Below are 26,126 nucleotides of genomic sequence, written 5' to 3'. Positions count from 1 at the left end.
CCCTCCCGGCTTTGAGATCCATTGGGCTGTTCAGGGCCAATTGTGTCACTCCTGCCCCTCCGTTCTTTCCCTGCGCAATATTGAACTAGCAGCTTAGACCTGCTTTATCAAGATTTCCCAGCGGTCTTAACGTGACCAACGATAGGTCGGGATCATTTAACCCACAGCATCAAGGTATGTACTGTTCCAGTTTATATTCGTGTTCTCCTACAATGCCCTATCCCCTTGCCCTATGAAGCCAGTGCGAGCCGGAGACCCCAGCCCTATTAAAGGGCTTAGCTTTCAGGCCCGGGAATACCGCCGGGACTAGCTGCACTCGCTTTTTGGCTTCCATTTTTCCGACCCTGAGCTTTTCCCTCAGAACGTGGTCTTTGCACTTCCAAGAGGAATTGGCAGCTCCACCCATCCTCCTGACCCCGTTCTGTTTTATCCTCCTTCCTTGTTTACATGCCTTCCTGCTTAGCTTTCTCCCCCTTCCAGTGTGATGGGGCACACGGTGGCTTCCTCAGAGGGTCGGACCTATCCTGCTCAAGCTTGGTCGATGTGCCCAATCCCACGATCCAATGTGTTTTTTCCCTTCTTTTCTCCCCTTTCCACCACTTGGCGTCCACTCCTTTCTCAGTGTGTCTTTTTTACATCCACTGGGCGTAGTATCATCGAGAATTTTCGGGCTGGCGCGTCTTGATCTACACTGGCTATGCCGTTTTGCCACACCCCACATCAGACGGTCGTTCTTATGATCTAATGAATGGTCATTGGTACTCATATAAGACTTCTAGGGTTTTCCAAGTGCCGACTTATTCGCGGTTCGATTTCAAAATTTGTCTCAACTTTGGGTGCAGCTTGATTTGACGACGCCAACTTCAATCGGGGAGACAGATCTGTGTGATCTGACCTCGACAGTGTTGGAGAAAAGGGTTTGTATTGTCCCCTCCCCATTTAACTTGTTATTGCCCACTAGAACATTTTCCAATTGACCGTTCGAATAGGAACGGTGTCATAATTTCAATTTTTCTGTCTGCGCCAACACACGACCGGCCCCCATGGGCGATGTTCCTCCAGACAAGGTCAAATCACCCCCCGCGGCTGAACAAACAACCTCGAAACCGAATCCTCCTGCCTCTGGATCACAAGGAAATGGTAAGTTGAAAGGTGCGACCCTGGCGTCGATATAGGATCGCGCAAGCAACCGATCCTCCCCCCCCCCGGACAAGTGCTTGGCTGATTTACCACTTCTCATAGGGAACGGCGGCACTATCAGTGGCCATTCGCGATCAACTCTGGTCAATCAGCCCCCGGCATCAGGACCAGGATACACCGCGCATGGAAGATACGGGCCCCCCTCGTCCTTAAATATGGGAAACATGGCCTACTCCCTACCCGGTCACCATTCTCAATCGTCGCCGTTTGAGCCGCATCTTGTACACCAATACAATTCATCCCCGCACGCGCAAGCAATGATGTACTCTATTCAGTCCATGGGTCATTATCCTGGGGCACCTGGCGGTGGCGTTCCTTACGGTATTCCCTATGCCCCAGCATATGCACATTACCCAGCACATCAACTTGGACCAGCGCAGTATAGTTCTGGCCCTTACTATGGTGGACATTCGCCAATGCATAACGTGGGGACTAACCAGGGGCATGTATATGCAGGCAGTTATTACGCACATACATATCCTGGGACTTATGGACCACCGCAAACGGGCCCCATGCCACAGAATCGAACACAATCGCGCCCGGCATCGAAAGAATACCCCAAGGCAAACTTTAATATACCAAAAAAGGAAACTGAGCGGCGAGGAGATGCGGAGTATGATGTTACGAAGACGATAGTGGACGGCTCCAATCCGTCTAGATTGACATCGGAGCCGTCTTCTGCGATTGGTATGTTGAGGCCACCTTTTTTGCTCTTTCCCCCAATTGCCCTCTGAAGTCATACTATTCATAGAAGTCTATCACTAACTTGATTACGCTCGAAGAGGTTGGATCTCTGCCACCGACTTCGGTCCCTAGCACACCGCGAGGACCTCCAAGGAAGCCGAAACAGTCCGGACACGCACTTTGGGTTGGGAACCTTCCACCGGGGGCGAATGTGCTCGACCTCAAGGATCACTTCTCCCGGGAGGCGACGGACGATATCGAAAGCGTGTTTCTGATATCTAAAAGCAATTGTGCATTTGTGAATTATAAGACTGCCGCTGCTTGTGCTGCGGCGCTGACGAGATTCCACGACTCTCGCTTCCACGGCGTTCGGCTTGTATGTCGATTACGCAAAGGGTTTACTGTCCCTGGATCTGGATCCACGATGGCTGCTACTACTGCTCGCCACCGCATGGAAGAAGCAGAACCTTCTGGAGAGGAGTCTAGGGGGGTGGATTCATCAACCACTCGACCGGAGGAAGCCAGTGGACATTCTGCGGATCGGTACTTTATTGTGAAAAGTTTAACGGTCGAGGATTTGGAACTCAGCAAACAGAGTGGCATTTGGGCCACCCAAAGTCACAACGAAGTGAATCTGAACCGTGCTTTTGAGGTGAGTTATGATGAAACCTTGCGTTTTAGCTGCTGACATCCTAGCTAATACCCGCTTCAGACAACTGACAATGTATATTTGATCTTCTCTGCAAACAAGTCTGGAGAATACTTTGGATACGCTCGTATGCTGTCCCCGATTACTGACGATGAGGATCTTACGCTTCAAGTCCCTCCACGCCCAGAACCTACCCTCGCAGGTAACGACGATCTCGAAATGACGCCGACCGCCGCAACCGCCACCGCTCCTCGAGGCCGAATCATCGACGATTCTGCGCGCGGTACCATCTTCTGGGAGGTGGAATCTTCGGAGGGAGAGAACGACGAGGTCCGCAGCGAGAAAAGTGTGGAGGCACCCGACGATTCCGAAATCGAGCCTCAGTCATTTGGCAAACCGTTCAGAATCGAATGGCAATCGACCGAGAGAGTACCTTTCCACCGCACACGGGGTCTCCGGAACCCGTGGAATGCCAATCGCGAGGTGAAGATCGCTCGCGATGGCACCGAGATCGAACCGACCGTTGGCCGAAAATTAGTACAGCTGTTCCACCAGAGTTGAATACAGGATGCCAGGCCTTAGTCCTCAACGGAACACCCTTGCTATAGTGGCTTCATATTCGTTGCTCCCTGATTTGGTCGCGTGCTTAGGCCTCAGGCGGGGAAGTGGAATTTCCCCCTCCCAGCGGGAATGCAGGGGCTCGGCCTTGTTGCACGAATCACCAAGCAGGGGACCTCGAGCATGAGCACATAAGGCGGGCCTTGGCTATTTGGAGCGAGCTGTTCCTCACGCGGAATGATTCTGGGGTGTGTCAATCATTATGGGAAACGAGTAATATTCATGTACGTACGTTCTTTCATCTTTTTTCTTCCTCTGGCGCTCTTTTACTTTACTTTTTTTTTCAAAACACACCCGCCATCATACAAGCGGGTGTGAGTTTCTTTTCTCCGAGGCAACGAATTTTTCTTTCCCCCCTTTTTCCTTATGACTTGGTTCTAGGGTTGTCTTGTCCTGGCGGGTTGGGAAGATGGCTATTCGTGGGATGTATATTGTAGGAGTTTGGCGGGGTTCAGAGGGGTCAAGATGTGTATAATTTACTGGGATGCTACAAGGCCTGGCAAATACTGGTACTCCGTACATATAGGAATATAAAACTTGGGCCACCGGCGTGGCCATGGATCTAGATGATCTTCAGTGATCTTCCATTTCGTCTCTTCTCGTTCGCTCTCCTCCACTTTCGGCTGCCAAAAACGGCCCACGGTCAAACCCTCCATTGCCAGTCCCACCAATCACCGCGGCGGACTGCATCATCAGCATCATCACTCGCTCCACTCGCACCAGAATCGCCGTATTGGGTGGCGCTACCCCAGATATTCTGAGCTTAGCTCGTAAGCTCCTATTGTGGTGCCACTTTTGTTTCCCCCTTCTGATCCCCCCCCCTCTTCCAATTCATCTTCTCCTTCACCTTGATCCTACCCTGCATCACAACCCCGCTTCTTTTCCCTTTCGCATAAGTACTACATCTTGAAACCTTCCCCCGCCTCACAAGCGAACTAGGGCTTTTCCCTCGCGGCTTATCTTTTTCTTTCATTCGGCTCCAGGGCATGAGAAGGGCGGCGAGTCCGTCCACTATCCTTCTGACCTCACCTGGAACGCTCCTGGCCTGCTAAATCCTCCATATTCTCCATTCCCATCATGTCTAACGATCGTACGACCTCCCCCCATCACTGTCCCGGCGTCCGAAACCCGCCCTCGCCCGGGTTCTATCGCATCCGGTCTCCCGTTCAACGACCTCTTCTCTAGACAGAACAGCCAAGCAGCAGCTCGGGATGTCGCCAATGCCCAAGCCTCCCAGAGACGGTTGTCAGTGACCACTCTGGGCCTATCCGGCTCCCCCACCCAAGGGGCAAGCTTCGCCAACTCCCCCTTTCCGGCGAGGCAGCCTGTCTAGTTCATGGAGTTCGAGTGCGAACCCCGAGGAGGCAATCGCCGAGGATGACGGCCCCTCCCCCCAGCTCGCCCTTTGCCCGCCGCGTGTCCTTCGGCGCGAACGCCCTTCGGGAGGCTCGCGCCAGCAGCATAGGAAATGGTAGATTCCCCCCCTGCTCAACCCGTGGGCGTGCAGCAGCGCTCTCCATCGTCCGCTGCTCCTGCCCGCTCCCCTGCAAGTACCGTCAATTCTACCCAGGATGATAAATCTAACGCTTCCCGCCGACTAGGCGAAGGCTTTAATTGGTCCGAGGCTCTACGCTCCCGCGCCGAGCGCGCCCCGTCCATCGGCGGTCCGATCTCCCCTCCGCTAATCGCGCTCCGCATCACCAACGTGCTACCTCCATTGCGTCGATGGAATCCCCGGGCCGCGAAATACCGAGACAGCCCAAGTACAATAAGCCCGACTTCTTCCAGGAGAAGATCTTGCGTGGCGACTTTATGGACTGAGAAGCTCTGGACTTCCGTCAATCTCGCATCCCCTTGACGTCACCTGGGGCTCTTTTCCACTCCTTTCTTATCTTATTTGTCTTTTTCACTAGCCCCTTACTTCATGGTGTCTTCATATTCGTGCATACTTTCGCAACATGTGTTTTTACTTTCGCCCCGAGGGAGCTGATCAGGAATCAGGAACTTCGTTTTGTGTGTGCTTGCCCCCTCGTCCCCTTTTCTTTTTGGCTTTTCATCATGCTACATGTAGTAGGAGCAAGAACGAAAGTGTGAATTGATTTCCGGCTCTGCTAGGAAAATTGGGACTGTCTAACCGGTACTTTGGGCCGCCTGCTATTTATATGATCTTTTTCTTCTCTGTTTTGGCGATATGACGGTTTTATTCTTGGATCATACTCTGGTAACATGTTTGGGATTATAGTCGGATATTGGACCCAAATTGACATATATTTTCTTTTTGCAATATTTGGCATCAATTGACCCTAACCTAACTCTCCGGCCCTCCTATCTAGCACGAGATGACAAAGAGGCGTACGTCCACATGCTGATACTCTGTTTTCTCCGTTGCTTGTGATGGGGGGGTTTTTTTGTGCCTATTCCTGCGATCTAGACAACGGACGGGCCTTCTCCAGTCGCGTTCTCCGCGTGCTCTTGCACCGGTTCCTCCGCCTGCTTCCTACCGGCCGTGGATTCTTCATCGCGGTTGTACTTCTCCGCCACTTGTCGGTCTCTCAATTGACTCGTAGACAACCGATGCTCCGGCGCCGGTGGCTTCCAATTGGCACTTTTCCATGGCTTCACTCGCATCACATACATCATATCCATCTCCTCCAGCGTCTTATCCTTACCCTCAATAACAAAGAAGAACACCACCAATACCGCCACGAGCAGACAGCCAGCAAATACATACCCATACGCAAAGTCGATATCGCCCGTGATGAACGGCGTGAAGAATCCAAGTAGGAAATTCCAGAGCCAATTCGACGCCGTCGCCATAGCCATCGCTCGCGCCCGATACCGTGACGGGTATAGCTCCGCCACGATCGCCCACACCATCGGGCCCCAGGTCATCGCAAACCCTACGATGAACAGGCACGCGAAAAACAACCATTGCGGTCCCCGCGCCGGGCGTGTTCCGTGGGTTCTTCAGGTCAAGCACGAAGTGGCCCACGGACGCAAAAATCAGGAAGCACACGAACATCCAGAGCCCACCCGCGATCAGCGAGGGCCGGCGGCCATAATGTTCGATGATATACAGTCCGCCGAACGTGGCGCCGAAGTTCACGCCACCCAGGATCATCTGCGTTACGAAGACGTTGCTGATACCGGCTCCGTTGAACACCGTGGCGCCCTATTGCCAGCCATTAGTAAATTTTTCTTTTTTTTAACCTCCTTTTCCGCCATTTGAGTAGGGCGGGTGCTGGGTCTACTTGCATAGTAGAAGAAGTAGTTGGCACCCGTCAGCTGCTGCAGGGCCTGCAGCAGCACCCCCAGCACAATCCGGTACGGCATCCGCGGCGCCTCGAACATCTCGATCCATCCGCGCCAGCCCGTTTCCGAGCCCTGCTCGGCTTCCATCTGGTCCTGGATCTCGAGCACCTCGTGGACGATCACGCGGTGGTTCTCGGGGACGCCGTAGATCCTGGCCATGGTGCTTTTCGCCTCCTCTACGCGGCCGTGTCGGTAGTTGTAGCGCGGGCTTTCGGGGGAGAGCAGGATGCCCAGCCCGAGCACAAGGGCCCAGAAGAAGGTGATCCCGAGTGGGATTCGCCAGGAGGCGGTGTTGGTCATACTCTCTGTGCCAAAGTTGATGCAGTAGGCGACGAAGATGCCCAGTGTGACGAAGAGTTGGTAGGAACTATATCTCTTTGGTTATTTCCCCGGGAAGGGGGGGGGGAGGACTAGGGTTCCCCAAAACGGGGTTTTCTGGAGCGTGAGGCTCACCATACCATGGCACCGCGAATATGGCGCGGTGCTATCTCGCCTTGATACATGGGGACGAGCAGCGATAACGAGCCCACTCCGAAGCCGGTCACGAAGCGGCCCATCATCATCTGGTACCATTTCCCCGTCGGGGAGGCGATTTGGATGAGGAGACCGATGTGCAGGATAATGCACCATGAGAAAATGGACCATTTACGTCCGATGCGATCAGAGAGGGGCCCTGCTAGGAGCGATCCTATAAGAGTCCCGATAGAAAGCTTGTGAAATGAACTTGGAGACTCGAGAATGAAGATTGGAGGGAAGAGGGAGGTTGATTGGGGAATTGGTACTCACCATGGAGACGATCAACCCCGATCGAACGTTACTGAACTTGTATTCTCCCCCGCCCTTGTACTGGGCATACCGCATTTTGTAGTTTCTCATTTCCAGAAATCCTGAGATTTGGCCGGTGTCGTAGCCGAAGATAATCCCGCCTATCGATACAAAGGCTCCCAGGGCCAGGGACCGCCATGTTACCCATGGTATACGAGACTCGTCGAGTTCGTTCTCTCGCCGCTGGGGATCCGGTTTCTCGTCAGGTGGAGGGACGAGCTCGAAGTCGTCGACCCATTCCGGGGGCAGGTCTGTCAGAGGAGGGTAGTCGGTGAATTGCCTGGAGGCACCATTCTTTACCTTAATTTTCATGCTGGGCCTATGAGCCTATGAGTCAGCGTGGTGAGTGTTGGGGCTTGATGCACGACTAGAGCGGTATTGTCACGAATATCGATCTCAGTCTACCCTTCGACCTGGGGGCCCCGGTGTTCAAACGAAGTGGCGAGCTCGGTCTATAGGGAATCGATGTGCACTAGAAAAGCTGTGTAGCAGGTATGCCTCGTAGCTTTTGCTAACGGGATAGGGGCGAGCCTGTCTTGCTCACTTTATATGGCCTCTTCAGTGGCTCTCCTTCTACGGTGGCTCTAATGATAGCTTGCCACTGCCACTGCGGTTATTTGCATGGTCAAGTCACAATATGCTATTGAAGCAAGTGATACTAATAGTATTCTTTGCTGGCACTTTATACACCATAGAGAACTTTCATGAGGTGTTGTTTATTTATTTATATTTATTTTCCTGTAGTAAACACAGCGGAACAATAGGCTTTGTTCGCGATGCTACCCTCAACAGGCACATGTATTTGCGGCCAATAAGGTTACGGCTATCGCTCGAAAGGTACCAGCAGTTGCCCCTTCATGGGCTGTGCCACAAATGGTAATTCTATCGTCATGTGTTCGATATGACGGAAAGCGTGGCGCATCACGAAGTCGTGACGTCAATTGGCGGTATACTATCTTCGCCATCGAGAATGCTGACTTTGGCAACAACAGAACAAGCAGTTGATATTGAGGAGAGGGTAGAAACTAGTCTAGAAGGGTTTCAACTTCCCATATTAGAAAAGACCCGCTGGATAGAGATATGCTAATGTGGGTTAGGTCAAAATTCTGGGCAAGGACTTGGGGTGTTACTTTCAACTGTCCCTTCGGAGACCCGACTTAAGAGCCATAGTTTAGTTATCTCTATAATATCGAAGATAGGGATAAGCCCAGAGCAACATCGGGATCTACTATAGCAGAGAAAGCTTGGAAGCTTGGAAGCTTGAATGCATATTGACAGAGTGACCGAGAGGATTAGGAGGCTCTTCTCCACTCGCTCCACTTTGAACACCTTCCGAACTGCCGGCCTTTATCCCTTCCATTATTCTACAGCAAAAGACTATTTACTACAGGTGCCGTGTGAAGCAGGCACTGTTCTGGGGCGCTGCCTTCTTGACCACGGCCACCTCAATCTGGTAAGGGTGAAGAAGAAAGAAAGAATGAAACAGTAGATAGCTGGAGAAAGTTCGATGACAGATCCTGGGGCAGCCTGCTTTAGGACAGCTATAAAGATTGAAAATACGGAGCCTGACTCCTGTGCATTCCTATATATCAGGCACATGGGTGGAAAGAGCATACGAATCCTTGTGTTGCGAGATGGGAGCCGACTGTACCCATCGACAATAATCTTGGTCGCTCGATCAAGCACGAGAGTGAAGACAACTGCAATAATATTGACAATTTTGACGATTTTACGACTGAGTCATGACTGACGTGCATTGTCCCAGAGATGGCTTGAGGCACGGTGTGAATAGCAAGTAAATCTGGATGGTCCGATGATGCTCATATAACAATCTATGGGGTATCTAACACACACATCAAAGCCTGCTAAATGCAAAAAATGCGAACTGATGAGGACACTAAAACCATTACAAGTGGATCATGCTTATATCCTTCTTGGCAGTCTGCTGATCAATAACAGTGCCTGGCAGCCTAGTAACGACCGGGAGCTGGAGGTTGAGCGTAGGGCGGCGTGTGTCCATAAGCGTACGAGGGGGCTAGCCCATTGCCCCACTGCTGTTGCTGCTGTGGAGGCCATGGTTGTTGTGGCACTTCAGTCCAGTCATGGCTGCCAGGATCCTCCATTGGCATGAGAGGGGTATCATATGCCGCCTTGGTCTTGCGGAAATACCAGAAGTTAGACACAAACATGATGACCAGCATCAGTACCACATCCAGGGCGTAGGTGGGCCATTCGTGTCTTGAAAGGTATGCGTTGGTGCCAGTGGCGTATTCAATCAGGCGGTAAACGTTCCGCACCGTGATCAACAAGCTGCAGAGATAGATGTTCCATAGTCGCTTGGTCAAGTTGACCGTTGGGTCGATAAGCTTGGCGACCCCGCGAGCATTGTATCGACGGTGGAAAACAATAGCCACAAGGGCGAAGATGGCGAAGAAGAACACCTGGAGGCCCAGGCCAGCGAGGATGATTCCCTTCGCCAGGTTCAGCTTGGACTGGGTTTTGGCTTGGAGGAGGACGACGACCCCTACAGCCTGGACAAAAAAGCAGAAGATATCGCCGGTGACGAAGATGGGCGTCACCCAGCCGATGCGAATGAAAGAGAGCTCTGGGCGACCGGACCTACGGATCAGACGGCCCAGGAACATGTAGACTGAGGCTGCGAACAGGATAGGAGCCAGGAGAATCAAGATAGTCTGGATTTCATAGGGTGTTTTCTTGTCAAGATGTTTGGTGGAATACGCACGCGCAAGCAAGCCGACGAACTCAACTAAAAAAGACGATGGCAGTGAGCTTGGGGATCTCCGATGAATGATAGACTTGCGAGGGCTAGGCACTTACATCCTGCTGCGACAAGAATCACGAGACCAAACCATTGCCGGGTGGCTATGATTCTCCATATCTGGATCACGGCGCCAATGACGAATAGAGCCGCGACGACGAGCGCTGCTGCAATGGAAGGGGAATAGTAGTTGTAATAGGGATTTGAGGGATCTACTGTCGCAGTCATTATGATGAGACAACTGGTGGGAGGACGTTAGGAATGCAAAGAATCCCAGTGCGAGAGCAAATGTGTAGACTTTAAATAACTGACAGCTTGTTTCATATTGAAGCTAATACCAGCTTGAGCCCGAGAAAGCCACGCCGTGCACAGCCCTACTCCTGTGGACGTGTGGAACACCTGATCCACCATCAAATACGGTATGTACGACCTCCCAGAGCCCCAAGCGAATGGATCAGGGTGAGCCAATTTACATTTTTGAGTGGCTGAGCCCTGTCAGTGGGGCCAGGCCGATGGACAGGAGAACTGGGATGCGAAGAATACTAAATACGGAGTACCCACGCTATAAAGAAGCATAAGCCTCAATCCCGCCATGTCAGGGGAAAGGCTAAGCTCTTCCAGGTAACCAGGGCGGCGTGATCGTGCTAATGGCACGTCCAAAGTGGAGTTTCGGTTTAGGCAGCCTGATTCGATCCCATGGGGGCCAAGTTGAAGAGGGATCATTCATGTCCCTTCCAGTAGACCCTTGTCCATTTCATCTGGATTCGCCAAGAATCTTCCTATGGGAAATGTCGTTTTTGGCCCCAACGTTCTGCTGACTTACTGTTTTATCTGTGTTGATCTGTTACTGGCCCCACTGCGAGTTGACTAGGATTTCACGTTAAAATGTTTAAGCATGAATAGAGGTCTCTTGGGGCTCATCTGCTGGATGACATGCCCACGTAAAGACGGAAAATATCATTCTCTTATCGAGCTCTCATATATCCCGATCTCGCACGGCCTCTGAAGCTGATATAGCTTTGGACATTTTGATTACCTCGATTCTCCATATCTTACGCCGAGATTCCGAGATTGCGAGCTGCCGGCATTTCTTGAGATGGGAGATTTGACCGAAAATCATAAGATATGAAGCGTTGCTGATAATCGATGATTGGTCACCTGGAACTAAGCTAATACCAACTATATTACAGGTAAGTCGGGGCCTATTCTTCGTGGCACTTGGCCAACCAGGATAACGGACGTCCTTTCGTGGTATGTGCCTCAAGATGGATCCAATAAGGCGGATGAAGCCCCGGGAGATGGGTCGCGGCCCCGGGGGCTAAACAATGGAATAGAAATCTAGCCCCCTTCAACAGTCTCACGTCGAGACTTTCAACTGTTGTGGCGATCCTTTACCTAATGATCGACGTTCTGAAGTGACTCAAATGAATTAGCTCGTTGGAGCCCTTGCCAATCACCAGCAGTCGCGTGAGCATGTCGGAGATTGGCGATACTAGGCTCTGGCCTTATAGACGTTATAAATGACCAGCTCACGGGCCTGATCAAGGTTGAGCTGAGTTGAGCTGCCTCACAGAAGAGTAGATATCTTGTTGACAACTTTTGAATGGTTGACCCGGGGACGAGAAGGCGTGGTCGCGGAGGGTCTGTCCACTCCAGCTCCACTCCAACCGATCTGCCAAACCGGAACAGTTAGAAATCTCAGCCAGCCACTGGGAGTATCCGAAACATCAAAGCATCTGGAGAGGGACTTCATTGACGTGGTTCGTGTTTGAAGCTACCAAGAGATAAAGTTTCAGGGGCCAGCGTCAGGGCGGGAGGAGCTCTGGTACTAAGAGGGACCCGCAGTGTCTCTCAGATCTGTGCAGATTTAATTTGGTCATTGTGCGATCATTCAAGGCAGGCTGAGCCAGGAAGATGCCCCGAGCACATTTTCCCTTCTACAGGAAGCGAAAATTGCAGGAGGCGCAAGATCGAAGTGAGATCCAAATATATTTCCTGGCATCGTGCCTAGAGGGATGAAAGCTGCGCATCTTGTGCCATCCAGGCACGATACCCGAAAGTGTGGCCGCCACTTCCCAGGAAAGCACTTGAGCAAGCCAAACCGAGACACATCAGTCGAGCCCCCAATCAGCGGCCACGTAACCATCGACGTTGCTACTATTATCGAAGTGCACTTGAAGTGGTATATTACTTCAAACTCTTAGTTTGAGCGGGTGGCTCACGCCCAATTCGGAGGTATATACGAGTATTTGAGTTATTTGAGCGGTTAATGGTCGTCTTGCCAACTTGGATTGTTACCTTTCAAATCCGTATATACACTTCGCAGCCCTGTATACATGCAAGCCAAACCACTATATATACTATTTCTGGAGCAGCATGATATGCAGAGCCCCCTAAGTGCCCGATTATAACCACCGCAGACGCTTCGCGAGGTAACTACCGCCACCGACCAGCCCTGATACCCCAGTGAAAACGATCAGAGTCCCATACCCACTTCCGTATCCATACGAAACAGACCCCTCCCACGGAAGGCCCTTTACAAGGGCTTCACTCAGTGGCCCCGACACGACATTCCCGACGCCCCGCCCAGCCGCAAGGCATGCAAAAACGACACTTGATTCCGCAGAGGGGCTTTTCTGGACCACGTCGCGCATGATACCAGGCCAGGTGCTCGTATACGACCCAGCGAAGAGCCCATACACAACAGAGAAAACATAAAGAGGGGCGAGAGAGAGGGAGAATCCCCAGATGAGGAAGACGCCGATCGTAGATCCAACGGTGGAGATAAGAATGCAGGTCGTCACATGGAATTTGTCGACGATGGCGCCCATCAGCACGCAGCCGCCTACGGAAGCCACGTTGAACAAGATTACGGTTAGCGCTTGCAGACTGCTTGATGCGCCGAGCATCTCGGCGTAAGTCGGGAGATAGAGGGATGGCAAGAAGAACCCTAGAGCCTCTACGATGTTGCACACCTGGAAGAGGGCGAAGGTGGACGTGAAAAGGAACCTTAGATTCGGAGGCGCAGGGCTGGGCCGGCTGTGGGTCACGGGCCCGCGAGGTTTGACGAAGTAGACCAACGGCGCGGTGAAAAGGAATAGCGCGATCGCGAAGGCTCGCAGTGCTGTCCGGAAACCGTATTTGTCAAGCAGTTGTTGCATGCAGATGGGAAGAATGACGCCGCCGAGGCCCGTGCCAGCCCACATCACGCCAAAGGCAAGACCTTTGCGTCTGTCGAACCATTCTTCCATGAGGAGGATGCATGGGGAATAGGCGATACTGCCACCGATCGCGTAGAAGATGCCCTGCGTGAGGATGAGATGGGTGACATTCTGAGAGAGAGAGCTCAGGCCGAGAGCGAGACACATCAGGAGCACACCTGCGGCGCAGCCGATGCGTTGATACTTTGGCCATTGTCGATAGGCGGCAAAGACCAGAGGCAGGTCCAGGTACATGATGCCCTGGGCAGGGGTCAGCGGCTGACTGGGAAATAAGCATGAAGCTTGCTCGTTAGTCTTACCATTGCGCAAGTTCCCACAATCGCGATATTTCCAGAATCCCTGAACTCCTCCATACGGCTGTAATATTCTTGGAAAATGCCATAGGTGAAGGCGAATCCCCAGACCAGAGCCTCCATGACAAAACAGGCGGCCAGAAACAGCCACGCATTGATCCCGCCGTCGATGGGAGGGAGATTTGCGTTGGCACCATTGGGGCTCGACGGGGTAGAATGTGGATTCGGAGTGTGCACGCCCTTTTCGCGCTCATTCGAGAAGTGCAGACTGTCAGGTTGCTCCATCAGAAGGTAGGGCAAGACACCTAGTGAGGTCAAGGCAAATTTTTCTTTGAAGAAAGATGTCGAGGAGAGCGACAAGAAGCATGATCGGCCTTGAGCGTTTTGGACCACCGTAGAAAGTGTCAGTCAAGGGCGTGCAACAGGCCCACAGGGTGCGGAGCCTCATGGGTCGAGTTACTTGGAGACGTCCTGTCTGATTGGTGATGAGGGGATGGGAGTGGGGAATCCCGTTGGGTGACGGGGAATCTTCATCCAATTGTCTGGCATAGACGAGTGTTAGTTGCAAGTAGGGCCTTCACTAGTCAAAATGCTACTAGTACGAGTGCTGGTATACCCATATGGTGGCAGCGGGAGAACCGGTGAAGGTCGTGACTAGTTGCTAACAATATATCCGATCATAAACTCTACAGTGACAGAAGGCGGGAAATTCGTATCATACCGGGCCATGCAAAGTCGGGAGTCTAAGGAGACGAGTCTGCTATCTTCTCGGTCCATGGATAGGATGTGTTGGGCATATGAGCTCTGCGACATACAACCAGGCGACCAACTCGAAATATCCTATCTATGCACCATGTCAGAACTAGAAAAGCTTCGATGACCGATATCATACCGAGCGGCCGCGTCGGGGAAAAGGCCTCCGCTTATAGTTAGCAAGCTCCATTGGCCAGATCGTCGGCAAACGGCTGAGCACGGACGAAGCGAATTACAATCGAATGATCAATTCTAGGGTTGACGGCGTCCTGGGGGTCGGGTAAGACGGAGTTACGGGAGCTTGGGGGGGCCTGCATTTGGCCAGAACCGCCTACAGATAAGCAACACATAGCTAAGCCGTAGGCTAAGGCCCGCCATCCCCACCCGCCTCCAGAGAGTCGCCTAGGGTCTCGCGAGATACGGCTAGAGTATAGGGTGCTCGGAGGGGAAGAGCGGGGTCACAGCATCCACTCTGGCCTCCCCTCCAACACCCCCCGGCGAGCGAGTGGGGACGCTGCGCCTTCAGAGACCGAAGGGAGTTGGAATTACAATTGGCTCGGAATGGACGGGTCAGGCACCCCGCAGGGAAGAGCTCCCACCCCCCCTAAATATATATATATCAGAGATATGAATGCTAGCGACCTGGGCGATCCAACATTTTTCTCATACACCTCACCATGTCGGCGCCATTGGATGCAACAAAGCTGCGCGTGACCCGAACCCAGAACCCGTCGGAGCCGGCGAATCCAGAGATTCTTGCATTTGGCAATGTCTTCACTGGTATGAAGTACCCCGTCCGAGCGGAGAGGTGGTGAGCGGAAGCTGATGACTTGCTAAATGAATAGACCATATGCTGCAGGTGGAATGGACTGCGGCGCATGGGTGGCATGAACCCGAGATTGTCCCCTATGGAAAGCTCAATATCGACCCCTCTGCGGGGGCGCTGAATTATGCCGTAGAGTGCTTCGAAGGAATGAAGGCATACAGGGATGCCCAGGGTATGGCGCGACTCTTCAGGCCGGAGGTTAACATTGCTCGGTTCAATCGATCAGCAGCTCGCGTGGCACTGCCTCGTTCGACCCCGCTGCGTTCCAGACGCTTCTGAACAAATTCGTGGAAGTGGAATCTCGACACATCCCTGCGTAAGTAGTCTGCGACTTTGGCATCCCACACGAGTGGCCCCTGTTCTCGGGTAGTATGCGTCACGGAACAGGCGATCTCACAAATGATATATCGATAGTCCGCGTGGATACGCCCTTTATCTACGCCCAGCCCTGATTGGAACGAATCCGGGACTGAGCGTCTCTCCGCCTACCTCTGCACTTCTCTAGGTCATTGCATCTCCCGTCGGCTCCTACTATAAGAAAGGCGTGAAAGCGCTTACGCTAGAAGCGACACCTAGCTCGGATTGGGTACGTGCGTGGCCGGGAGGAAGCGGAAGCTACAAGGTCGGGGCGAACTATGGACCGTGCATGATGGCGGAGGTCGAGGTTAAGAAGCGCGGGTCAGACCAAGTCCTGTGGCTGTTCGGAGATGACCAGCTCGTGACTGAAGCTGGCACAATGAATCTGTTCATTGTTCTCCGAAGGCCGGACCTGGGAGGACGTCGCGAACTTCTGACGCCGCCATTAGATGGGACCATTCTGCCCGGGGTCAACCGGGACTGTGTGCTGCAGTTGGCGCGTGAAAAGCTAGAGGGCCCAGATTTTGTCGTCCAAGAGCGGAGTATCACAATGAAAGAGCTGGCGGCTGCTGGCCAGGCTGGTAATGTAGAGGAGGTCTTTGGCGCGGGGACCGCTGCGATTGTCTGTCCGATTGGGTCCATTCGCTGGGCAGGGCAAACTATCGACTGCGGCCTATCCCCTGAACGTAAGATTGGTGAAGTGGCCGGGAAAATGAAGGATTGGATCGAAGCTCGACAGTATGGAGAAGATGAGCATGAGTGGAGTGTGGTGGTTTGTCCAGCCGCCTAAGCCTCAGCTGACATCTTCGAAGTTGGCCTTTGTTTCGATCACCCTGTTCTCGATATTAGAAACGCTTCTTTATTTGAACTACAGAACAAGAAGGTTCTGCGAGGGGCTTTGGGATCACTCTAAACAATGTTTGGCAATATCACACTGGACGTTGGTATACACCTATATTCCAGCTCTGAAGCAATGGTCTCGGGAGTCTCGTAACTGGGTATGGATTCCAATGTCTTCTTGCCGCGCACTGCTCCACCAAAGTACCGGAACGTAGGCGCAGGCTTAATCGAACTGGGTCCGTACTAGAAGTAGGGCCCCCGCGAGGCCCGCCGGGTTGGAGTGGCCTGGAGGGATCTACCAAATTGGGAGAACAAGCCAGATCACACAGCTCCAGTGGGCTTGTCCAGTGATTGCTTCTGAGACTTTGATCTTATTCGCTGGGCGGCCCCCCCCCCGCCTTGCGTATAATTATGTTGGCAAACAAAGCGTTTTGCCGTGAACTAAGTAACATGGATGCTTTCAAAACATACATAGTACGAGCACTGCTATTTGGTTCACTTTGGAACTGCTGATAGGCCCCTAACTGTCGAGCAACATGCTATAGTCCGACATAGTAACCAAAAGGGCACCGAAAATGAGTGCTCGACTTGCCGGTGGTCTTACCGCAAACTTCGGTTTTACGCTTTGTTGAACCACTCACCACTCTCCCAATTGCTCAATTTGTCCTCGCTCATAACGAGAGGGCCACGTATGCGCGATAGGAGCGTATTCAGTCGACCGAAGTTGATCGGTTTCAGAATCCAACCATCAAATCCAGCCTGCAGGTAGTTGTTTTTCTCTTGCTCGACAATGGATGCCGAGGCGGCGAGAATCGGAATTCGTTTGCGTTTGGTGGCGCCATCCGCGGGAGGCGTCGTCACGACTTTGTCTTCAAATTCGCGGATCCTTTTTGCGGCGGTCAATCCGTCCATGATGGGCATCTGTAATGGTGGTGAGCGTCGCGTAGAGCACGAAGTTGGGCGGAAGAAGAGTACGACCGACTCACCTGGATATCCATGAGGACAAGGTCAAAGATTTGTGGGTCCGAGCAAAACGCATCCACGCATGCACCACCGGTTTGAGTTAGTTGAACAGTATGACCAAGGGATTCGAGGCGCTTCTGAAGAATTGTGCTATTGATGGGGTCATCTTCCGCGACAAGGATATGAAGTTTGGCACTCCCAGCTGACTGATTTGAAGGCTCGGTAGAGCCTCCCGTGGATGGCGTGAACAGGCTTGATGCACCCTCCGATGGAGTTGTGGTGGTGTGTGGGTCAGTTGTCGCATAGGACGTGCCCCGGCTCTTGTGCAGATGTGAGGGTAGCAAAGGGTGCCTGGATTTGCTGTGAGAGCTGGACCATTGAGCAGAATTGTCGCTTCTATCCTCCTCAGATTGTGTTTGTGATCGTCCGTCTGCACTGCCGGATACCGGGTCATGAGCAGGCGGCGACTCAGATTTGGGATGTTTGGACTGGTCGGATTCGTCTCCATCACCTGGATTACCTGAAGCATCCATTGTATCAGACATATCAGGAATACTGTCTCCCGCGATAATTTTGCCTGCATCGGTCTCTTCTGTTTTCCGGAACTTCTTTCGAATCTCCGACATGTTGGTATCTTCGTGAGACGACACCTGCACGGTCGGGACAACATCTTCTGACCGGCGAAATTGGAGTAGAATCCGGAACACGCTGCCTTTGCCCTCCTCGGATTTCACAGACAATCGGCCATGCATGTTATGCGCCATTCGGGCAGCTAGAGCTAGCCCAAGGCCGAGAACGCCCTTCTCCGGCTCAACCGTGCGCTTCGCTTTCAAATCCTCTCGATTTTCGATCGAGTTTATATCATCGGATAATTGCTCGAGTTCCCCAAACATGATATCAAGTCGCTCCTCGGAAATGCCCGAACCGGTGTCAGAGACAGCCATTTCCACCGTCACATAGCCTTCAATGGCAGTGTCTGAGATGGAGGGTGAGATCTGGGCACGAACGGAGCCCGAGGATGTATTCTGAATAGCGTTGGAAACGAGGTTGAGGAAAACCTGTCGGACACGACGTTGGTCCCCAATGACAGATATTGGTAGGTCCGGATGCACAGTTGAAGAGTAGGAAAGGCCCTTTCGTTCGGCTTCTCCGGCCAGCATATCAGTAGCTTGCCGGAATGTTGATTTCAGATCAAACGGTTCGTCCTTAATAAGTCGTTTGCTGGCCTCATGGCTAAGGTTGGTGAGATCAAGGAGATCATTAATCACGTAAATAAGTGATTTGGAGGCGGAGTGCGACTTGATCAGAATTTCTCGAGTTGCATCATCGAGGGTCCCCTCTAGGGCAATCTCCAGATAATTGATGACGGCATTGAGCGGTGTCCGGGCCTCGTGTGCTGAGTTGGCCAGGAGGAGACGCGTCAAACGAGAGTCCTTTCCAACGGAATCCTTTTGGTTCCAAACTTGGATGAACTTGCCATAGATGAGACCGAAATTGGTTGCGGTCACGATATCGGCATCGCTCCAGGCACGTGACTGCGTAAGAACGGTCTCGACCCATTCCTTGAAACTTTCGCGGGGCGTCAAGGCCTTTTTGCCCCCTTGCTGCTTCGCCTTCGCATTTTCATGTGGATTGCCAGCCCAGGTGATGGTGGTGAGTTGGCCCCGCCGAAAAAAGACCAGGAACTGATCAGTGCTGGTAGAAAGCGGCACACATAGTAGTCCTGATATATTCTTGAGTTTACGGACCTGAGGAAAATCGGGGAAATCTTTGGCAACATCGTGGGAGGCAATCACCGCGGTCACTTGGCGCCGGCGGAGATAGTCTACTAGAGCTCGTGCCTCCTGCAAGCCGGAATCCATGGACCTGCCACCAAAAAAACTTGGATTCCCCTCCGATTGATAAAGCGCCATAGTCGGCTCCCACGCTTTGCAGCAACTCATCGGACGAGGCGGCGATGTAGCTTGCAGGGTTGGTGTGCTGAGGAATCGCTTCCATCAACTTTCGGGTTTGTAGACTGGTCGCATATGAGATTCTTTCGATACCCCTTGCCACAGTGTCACCAACAAGACGGCACAGCTTTCGCAATGGAAAAGATACCCGCATTCCCCGCTCTCCGTATGAGTGACAAGAGATAAGGCCCCATAGATTTCCAAACGCGTTGATACTGATTGACATCGAGGATCGCACTTTCATGTTGGCCAAATATTGAGTGTGAATGGGTGACATAGCTCGTAAATAAGCGTGGGTCATATCAACGGGAGATTCAAGATCATCCAGGGTTCGACAGACTAAACGGGCTGTTGTGTGGTCTCGATCGTAAAGTAATCGAACCTTGTTGACCTTGTATAGCTCCCGTGCTTGTGAGGGAATATCTGAGGCCGGGAAGTGAAGACCTTTGTAGAGGTCAATTGTGACATCGGGGTCAACTAGTTCCGACACCACTTTGCCGTTCCAGCTACTGTCAAACTGGTAGATGAGAACTCGATGGAAACCAACTAGCTCCTTGACCAAGCCAGCCGTCACTGCAAGCAATGTTTCCTGATCATTGGCCTGACCAAGTTGCTCTTGGATCGGTGTCAACGTGTTGAAGATTTGCATGGCCGCCGCTTCACCCTTCCGTTGTCGTGCATTGCGTATCGACCTGACTGACCTACTAGAGCTCCTCGTGCTCTCGGCAAGCTGTGTGGGCGAGGGAGTGATCCCTAAAGTATCTGTCGAAATCGGCGTTTGGCTCGAAGAGACTGGAGGGTTCTTTTCGTCCTCAACATTCAATGGGTTGATTTCATCATCCTCTAGTTCAAACTCGCAAACAATGATGTCTTTGTTCTCCTGGCTGACGTGGGCAGCACACCAAAACCGGTTGAAGTCACCGTCTGGAGAAGATATGGAAAGTAGGAAAACCTCCGGTCCATCGACATCTATGTCATATGCATCGTCCCGAACATATTCCAAATGCTCTTCGAGCTTAGAAGCTTCTGTTTCCTCTAAAATCTCCGAGAAGCTGTCCAGGTCGAATAATTCATCGGGAGAATAGCCTAATACTTGCTCTGAATTCTCACTAACCACACGCACCACAAACTGATTGGGCGACTCCTCTCTTAAAGCTATCATTACCCCAAAGCTTTGCACTGCGCCGGGCGTACGAATCGGCTCATCCTCACAGCGCTGAAGAGACTTTTTGTCTTTGCCGATCATCACACTGTGCCCTTTTTCGGTCACCAAGTGTTCATGTCGGAAGGTGACATACTTGTCAGGCTCCGCAGAGGCGACTGGGTCTCCGGATCCCTGGCTACCGCTGAATGCCGAGTCGATGGTATCAGACCTCACAGAGTTGAGGTAAGGTTTTGTGCTTTCGGACAAAGATCCAGTATCATCTGGCGAAGCAACAGATGGTAGGGCTGAGTGGGCTCGAGGATATGACCTGGAATGAGACAGGCTCTTCAAAAGGGAGGGTCGGAATGGGAAAGAATAATCGGAGCCCTTGGCGCTAGTCCCTGGCGATGACTGAGAACGATCTTCCTCTGGTGTATTTGAGCTCGGTGGAATTTCAAACCCGCTGTCGGGTGGGTTTGAAGATGTCATGACCGCGACTTCAACCAATAGGTACACGATATGTCATAAATAGGTAGTTTGGGATCGACATGGAGAGGAAAGTTGAAGGGCAGAAAATAATTAAACAAGAGCGACATACGTCTTGGCTGTCGCGAGGCAAGATAACCAAGCCACATATGCAGGAACGACGAAAAATGAACCTGCAACACCAGGAGCTCCGCAAGGGTTCCGCTCGAAATTCTCCAAAGCTGTCGTTGTGTTCAGCTTATCGTCTCGAACTGACAAAAAAACACGGTGGAGGGGGCGGGGAATTTTCCTCCAAGGTCCGGTTCAGATTCGCGGTTAGGTAAGCCATGGAACAGGCGCCCCGGTGTTCGGCCGAAGTGGATTCGTAGGTTTCTGAGGATTCCCAGTTTCCAAGCTTTCCCGACATTTCAAAGCACGTTCGATGACGTCGCCCCTCTCGCCGAAAGGGAATTGGAGGGTTTATCTGTTTAAACGGGTGGCCAGATTGCCTCTTCATGGCGCACAGTATGTGAATAACTGGGATGCTTTGGCTATGATCGTTATCACTATAGAGTAGTTCTGAAAGGATATGGTCTTCGATGCTATCTATATACGCGACAGTGGCAAACTCGATGGTACCGGCAGGGGTCAACATCCCCTTTTGCTAGCGCTAAAGAAGCTAGCGCCGCACCTCAAATTCGAGGAGCGTATATCACACTTGACTAACCAGATATGGACATGGATGTCTTGATTGCACCACCACACTAGTATCCATGCTTCGAAGTGTATTTGCAACAGGTCCATGGTGGCCATATATAGAACGCGTATTTTTCCATCATCCGCTCAACTTGTTCCAATACCCTTACATTTTCGCATCATGATTCCAGCCTGGCATATCTGCTAGATCTTTGGCAGGAGCAGCACGCCTTGATCGGAGGGCATCACCACCTGGCCTCCACATCCAAGCCTTGGTCAAATGCGGCGCCAGAGTTCCTTCGATCAATTCAACAACATGTTTCCCGATATTTGGCAAGAGTTTGAACGAATGACTGTCAGAGTGACACTAGTCAGGAAAACTAGTATAGAGGAGGAGATTTTGGGAGCTTTTTCTTCGAGTTCAACTTACCCGCTGTCGCCCGTGGCCAATATAAAGTTCTTCCAACGTGGGTGCTCACAAATCAACAAGCTGGCATCGGCGGTGTCTGTACACCAACACATAGCTCTGTTAAATAAGACTTTGTTCTCGAATTGCGGCATGAATCTTGCAATCGCCTTTCGAATGGTTTTTTCCGAGGCGTCAGGATATGTATCTTGTGGGTGTTTGGCGTGCGATCGAGGAACAGATACGAGCTTTGAGGTAGAGGCGCCAAAAGGTCGGTGGATTTTGAATCGCGTGAAGCCAGGAAACTCATCGCAGACCTTTATTACGCCATGTCTATGGATAGCTTCAGTTTCAGAGGCCCCTGGGCGCTAGTAGGAAGAACTGTACTCACTCGTTTGGCTCAAAGAAAAATCCGTACTCGCCGTCATATACGACGGGCGCATTCTTGTATTGGGCTACTTCTTGCGGCGTGAGTTGAATATGAGCAAACACCCAGGCCTGTCAGCAGTAAGTAATGACTCCAGGTAAATGGGTAGGTCTATCTCGAGGGAATGTTACTCACCTTCGAAACACATTGATCTTCTAAGTCGACCAATGTGGGACTCCATGCACCAGTGGCTAGGATGACCTTGTCAGCGTAATATTTGGTTCCATCCGCCGTTTCCACGCCAATGCAGGTGACGCCGTCAGCAGCAAATAAGGGCCTAAGAAATGTCCCTGCTCTAATATCCACTTTAGCCGACAGAACCTTCAAGCGATAATATTTGACATACTTTCCAAACCCGAACTTCACGCCTTGGTCCTTGAGATATCGACCCACAGCATTTATGGCTTTTGCTGCAGCGAGCCAACCCCCGTCTTCGCAAAGCAATGCTTTCCATCCCTTATTCGAATCGTGTCAGTTTCAGAGGCTTTAGATAAGGCTCATTGCACAGCGTCCATAAACGTACCTTTATTTGCTCTTTGTGGAAGAATGGGGCCTTAGCTATGATCTCTTCTTCGGTTTCCAGCTTCAAATTGGTCTTCTCGAAGCCGACATTCGCATCAAGAAGAGCTTGGTATTTGTCGGCCAGGCCCTTTATTCCCTCTTCGGAGGAAGAACACTCCAGCTGCACAATCTCTATCAGGAAATGTTTGGGAATGTTTGAGGGCGCAATCTCACCATGCCCACATTGTGGAAGAAGGGCTTGAACAGTGGATCATGTTTCCACATGTCCAGGGCTTCGAGAGACAGCTGCAAGTCGGCTGGGTTGCGCAGCCTGACACTCATAATCTTATTGAGATCATAGCCAGCGGATTGCGCGGATGGGATGGGATATACATCCAGCACCGTGACGTTCGAAGGGGTGTATCCGGATCGTATGAGATGCAAGGCAGTGGAAGAGCCTATCGTGCCACCTCCACCGACCACGATGACTTTTGTGCTGGTCCGGGAATGAGCCATCTTCTAGATCAGTGACTAAGGTATACTCTGTGTCGGTAGACACCAATGAAGAACAGGGTCGAGTGAGAGAACGCGAGCGAATCGCACACAAACGAGAAGAGAAAAGAAATTCTGCGCGGAAAGCAGGAGAGACGTTAGCTGCTCCCGCGGCAAGCATAGGCGACCTTTAAGTTGAACGGTTTCCTTGACCGGAACGGCTTAACCCATTTTAGAGTATAGCAGCTTCCCTTCGGAAGCATGCAGACCGTTATCTCTTCGCGTGGACCTTCCAACGATTTAGACCCCGGAGTGCCGACTGAATCATTGGCGAGCAAATGCGGGGAGAGACCCACCCGGAGATAACCATAACACTACACGCATGGCCAAAGATAAGCCATGGCTCTTTCTAACGCCGTGATTCTAGAGTATAAATAGGGGTCATGGGCCTCTCTCACCTGCTTCTCTCACAGTCATCGTCAATAGCGAAGGTCATTTTCCGCCCCTGCAAGCACAATGGCCGTACAATACGAGGAGTCCGGTGCCGCAAATATAGCCGATCCTGCCCCGGCAATTGATATGCAAGAATACAAGGCCACGGTCCCACTATGGAAGCGTGTGTGGCAGCACAGCTTGACCCAAATGATGCTCTTAAGTGTCCAGGCATTCTGCGGTCCTGCTATGGCTGATGCAATCACTGGTGAGATGCTCGTCGCATGGCCCCGAATGACAACCGGATACCGTTCCGAGGTTCAAACCGTGGTAGTGAATATGAACTAACACCTCTTAGGCCTCGGTGGAGGTGGCCTGGCAACTCCGCAGGTTTCCAATATATCCAACGCCATCAATTATGCGATGTTAGCATTGGGTACGTGTCTAAAGAACCCGAGTTTTTCGGAGAGGTTGACATTTGCTAAAACTATATTTTACTGCTGGCAGTGTGCTTTCTTGGTGGTCCCATTGTGAACAAAATTGGCGTCAAGTGGGCTTTAGTGCTCGGATCAATGTCATTTCCCATCCAAGGATCGGCCTATTACTGCAACAGCAAATTCGGAAACCAGTGGGTAAGCAATAGCAGTCCCTTCTAGGTTCTATTCTCGGCTTTTCCACCAGGACTAACAGCATGACCTCGCAGTACCTTATCTTCAGTGGTGCTATTAGTGGAATCGGGACCGCTTGTTGGTATGTGGCCGAGGCTGGGTCTATCATGACACTAGCCCCATCCGGAGCCCGTGGGAAATATCTAGCTTTATGGATTGTGTCGCGAAATTTGGGCCAGCTAGTTGGAGGTGCTATGAAGTAAGTTCTAGTACTGGTACACCCAAACTTCCTTATTACTCTATGTCGAACTAATGTTCCTTTTATAAAGCCTGGCGAAGAATCATAAGAAAGGAGCCGACGGCGGTGTCACCCCAGACACCTATCTTGCATTTGTGATCATTGAATGTATTGCGTGAGTTTATCGGGATAAGTCTCTGATTTCAATCAAGTGCTGACTCTGCCTGTAGGCTGCCATTTGCCCTCTTGATTGCTCCATTTGAGCATGTTGTCAGATCTGATGGCAGCAAGATCATTATTTCGGAAAAGCTTTCTACCAAAAAAGAGCTTAGGCAAATTGTGAAAACCATCACCTCGAAACTGATTATCCTATCGGCACTATGGGCATTGTGGTCATTCTTCTACAGGTGAGAGCCGTCATGATTTCAATTATTCCTTCTGCTGAGATACTAAACATATATGACGGGCCAGCGGTACATGGTCTACATACCTAGGGTCGTACTTCTCCGTTCGCGCGCGTGCACTGTCGTCGTTAATTTCCCCATTCTTCTGCATGTAAGTGGAAACCCCAATCAATTTGTTTGGCTTCGGACCTTAACGTTCAAGCACAGTGTCGGCTGCTTTGGTCTTGGATTCATTCTCGACATGAAAGGTGTCAGTCAGCGCCGACGCGCCCAGATCGGCCTATACACTGTCGTTGTACTCAACGTGGGTGTATACATTTGGTCCATTGTGATGCAGGTCAAGTTCAACCATCACGATCCAGGAAAGATTGACTGGGATGACGGCCTATATCCATCATCTTTCCTGCCATACTTCTTTGTACAGACAACCGGCCCATTATCACAGTCGTACATGTACTGGCTACTGTCTTCTTTCGCTACAGACGCACAAGGTTAGTCTAATCCCTACTTTCAGAATAGTGGGTTTTCCATCAAAATACTGACTCCTCGCAGAAAACGTCCGCAATGGCGCTGCCTTCAGATGCATTGAGGCCATCGGCCAAGCCATTTCTTATGCGATGAATACCCAAACAACGAGCGATCCTCTTACTGGCTTGTACGTCGTCTCGCCCTCAAAATAATCTCCTGGGGATATCGCCCATGCTAACCCCACGTGCAGCTGCGTTAGTTTCGGTCTCCTTGCTGTTGCTTTGTATCCAATGGCAAAGTTGGTGAACACAACACCCGATCGTATCCCCGCCGATGTAGTCGCCGAGCAGCAAACTATCATGCCAGCGAAGATGGAGCCTGTCTGATCACTCGGAATGGACGTGCAACCGCCGAAAATTTCATCATATACATTCATGGCGCTTGCATTGTAAGTTGGGATATACGAGTCCACAGCTTTAGTTATTTCATGCATCTTGAAACTATATCAAGTTTCGAAATTTAAAGTGACAGCTTAGCTAAAGTAGATGTGCTAGTAAGCACTATTCTAAGGCA

The 26,126-nt window shown here is 51.5% G+C and overlaps 9 protein-coding genes across 9 annotated transcripts; 4 read left to right on the top strand and 5 right to left on the bottom strand.

Moving 5' to 3' along the window:
• Positions 1–1,043: 1,043 nt before the first annotated feature.
• On the top strand, positions 1,044–3,094 carry N7468_005553 (putative YT521-B-like splicing factor; the record flags this gene model as incomplete). The annotated part of the gene is made up of 4 exons (XM_058474850.1): positions 1,044–1,140; positions 1,243–1,887; positions 1,983–2,536; positions 2,597–3,094. 4 exons carry the CDS (start codon positions 1,044–1,046, stop codon positions 3,092–3,094), a joined length of 1,794 nt encoding a protein of 597 aa, XP_058330590.1.
• A 1,525-nt stretch (positions 3,095–4,619) lies between these two features.
• Positions 4,620–5,009, top strand: N7468_005552 (uncharacterized protein; the record flags this gene model as incomplete). Its single annotated transcript, XM_058474849.1, has 1 exon — positions 4,620–5,009. One exon carries the CDS (start codon positions 4,620–4,622, stop codon positions 5,007–5,009), a length of 390 nt encoding a protein of 129 aa, XP_058330589.1.
• Positions 5,010–5,578: 569 nt separating this feature from the next.
• N7468_005551 (sugar porter family MFS transporter) lies at positions 5,579–7,600 on the bottom strand (the record flags this gene model as incomplete). Its single annotated transcript, XM_058474848.1, has 5 exons — positions 5,579–6,116; positions 6,172–6,323; positions 6,362–6,830; positions 6,917–7,173; positions 7,250–7,600. 5 exons carry the CDS (start codon positions 7,598–7,600, stop codon positions 5,579–5,581), a joined length of 1,767 nt encoding a protein of 588 aa, XP_058330588.1.
• A 1,658-nt stretch (positions 7,601–9,258) lies between these two features.
• Positions 9,259–10,295, bottom strand: N7468_005550 (RTA1 domain-containing protein; the record flags this gene model as incomplete). The annotated part of the gene is made up of 2 exons (XM_058474847.1): positions 9,259–10,055; positions 10,127–10,295. 2 exons carry the CDS (start codon positions 10,293–10,295, stop codon positions 9,259–9,261), a joined length of 966 nt encoding a protein of 321 aa, XP_058330587.1.
• Positions 10,296–12,472: 2,177 nt separating this feature from the next.
• On the bottom strand, positions 12,473–13,866 carry N7468_005549 (uncharacterized protein; the record flags this gene model as incomplete). The annotated part of the gene is made up of 2 exons (XM_058474846.1): positions 12,473–13,528; positions 13,588–13,866. 2 exons carry the CDS (start codon positions 13,864–13,866, stop codon positions 12,473–12,475), a joined length of 1,335 nt encoding a protein of 444 aa, XP_058330586.1.
• A 1,145-nt stretch (positions 13,867–15,011) lies between these two features.
• On the top strand, positions 15,012–16,307 carry N7468_005548 (Aminotransferase class IV; the record flags this gene model as incomplete). The annotated part of the gene is made up of 3 exons (XM_058474845.1): positions 15,012–15,114; positions 15,180–15,394; positions 15,666–16,307. The coding sequence occupies 3 exons, from the start codon at positions 15,012–15,014 to the stop codon at positions 16,305–16,307; spliced, it is 960 nt and encodes a 319-aa protein (XP_058330585.1).
• A 668-nt stretch (positions 16,308–16,975) lies between these two features.
• On the bottom strand, positions 16,976–20,905 carry N7468_005547 (uncharacterized protein; the record flags this gene model as incomplete). The annotated part of the gene is made up of 3 exons (XM_058474844.1): positions 16,976–17,278; positions 17,344–19,164; positions 19,247–20,905. 3 exons carry the CDS (start codon positions 20,903–20,905, stop codon positions 16,976–16,978), a joined length of 3,783 nt encoding a protein of 1,260 aa, XP_058330584.1.
• An 838-nt stretch (positions 20,906–21,743) lies between these two features.
• On the bottom strand, positions 21,744–23,427 carry N7468_005546 (NAD(P)/FAD-dependent oxidoreductase; the record flags this gene model as incomplete). Its single annotated transcript, XM_058474843.1, has 7 exons — positions 21,744–21,930; positions 22,008–22,316; positions 22,375–22,481; positions 22,546–22,705; positions 22,757–22,866; positions 22,934–23,092; positions 23,146–23,427. The coding sequence occupies 7 exons, from the start codon at positions 23,425–23,427 to the stop codon at positions 21,744–21,746; spliced, it is 1,314 nt and encodes a 437-aa protein (XP_058330583.1).
• A 492-nt stretch (positions 23,428–23,919) lies between these two features.
• N7468_005545 (uncharacterized protein) lies at positions 23,920–25,939 on the top strand (the record flags this gene model as incomplete). The annotated part of the gene is made up of 10 exons (XM_058474842.1): positions 23,920–24,103; positions 24,194–24,271; positions 24,343–24,467; positions 24,539–24,702; positions 24,773–24,856; positions 24,912–25,088; positions 25,153–25,236; positions 25,293–25,576; positions 25,638–25,740; positions 25,804–25,939. The coding sequence occupies 10 exons, from the start codon at positions 23,920–23,922 to the stop codon at positions 25,937–25,939; spliced, it is 1,419 nt and encodes a 472-aa protein (XP_058330582.1).
• Between the last annotated feature and the right edge of the window lie 187 nt (positions 25,940–26,126).

This window comes from Penicillium chermesinum (genome assembly GCF_028974085.1).
Source record: "Penicillium chermesinum strain IBT 19713 chromosome Unknown utg000004l:1.0-3345178.0:1.0-3348027.0, whole genome shotgun sequence".
NCBI lineage: Eukaryota > Fungi > Ascomycota > Eurotiomycetes > Eurotiales > Aspergillaceae > Penicillium > Penicillium chermesinum.
The sequence above is the reverse complement of the archived record's forward strand: the minus strand, read 5'-3'. Positions and strand labels throughout refer to the sequence as shown.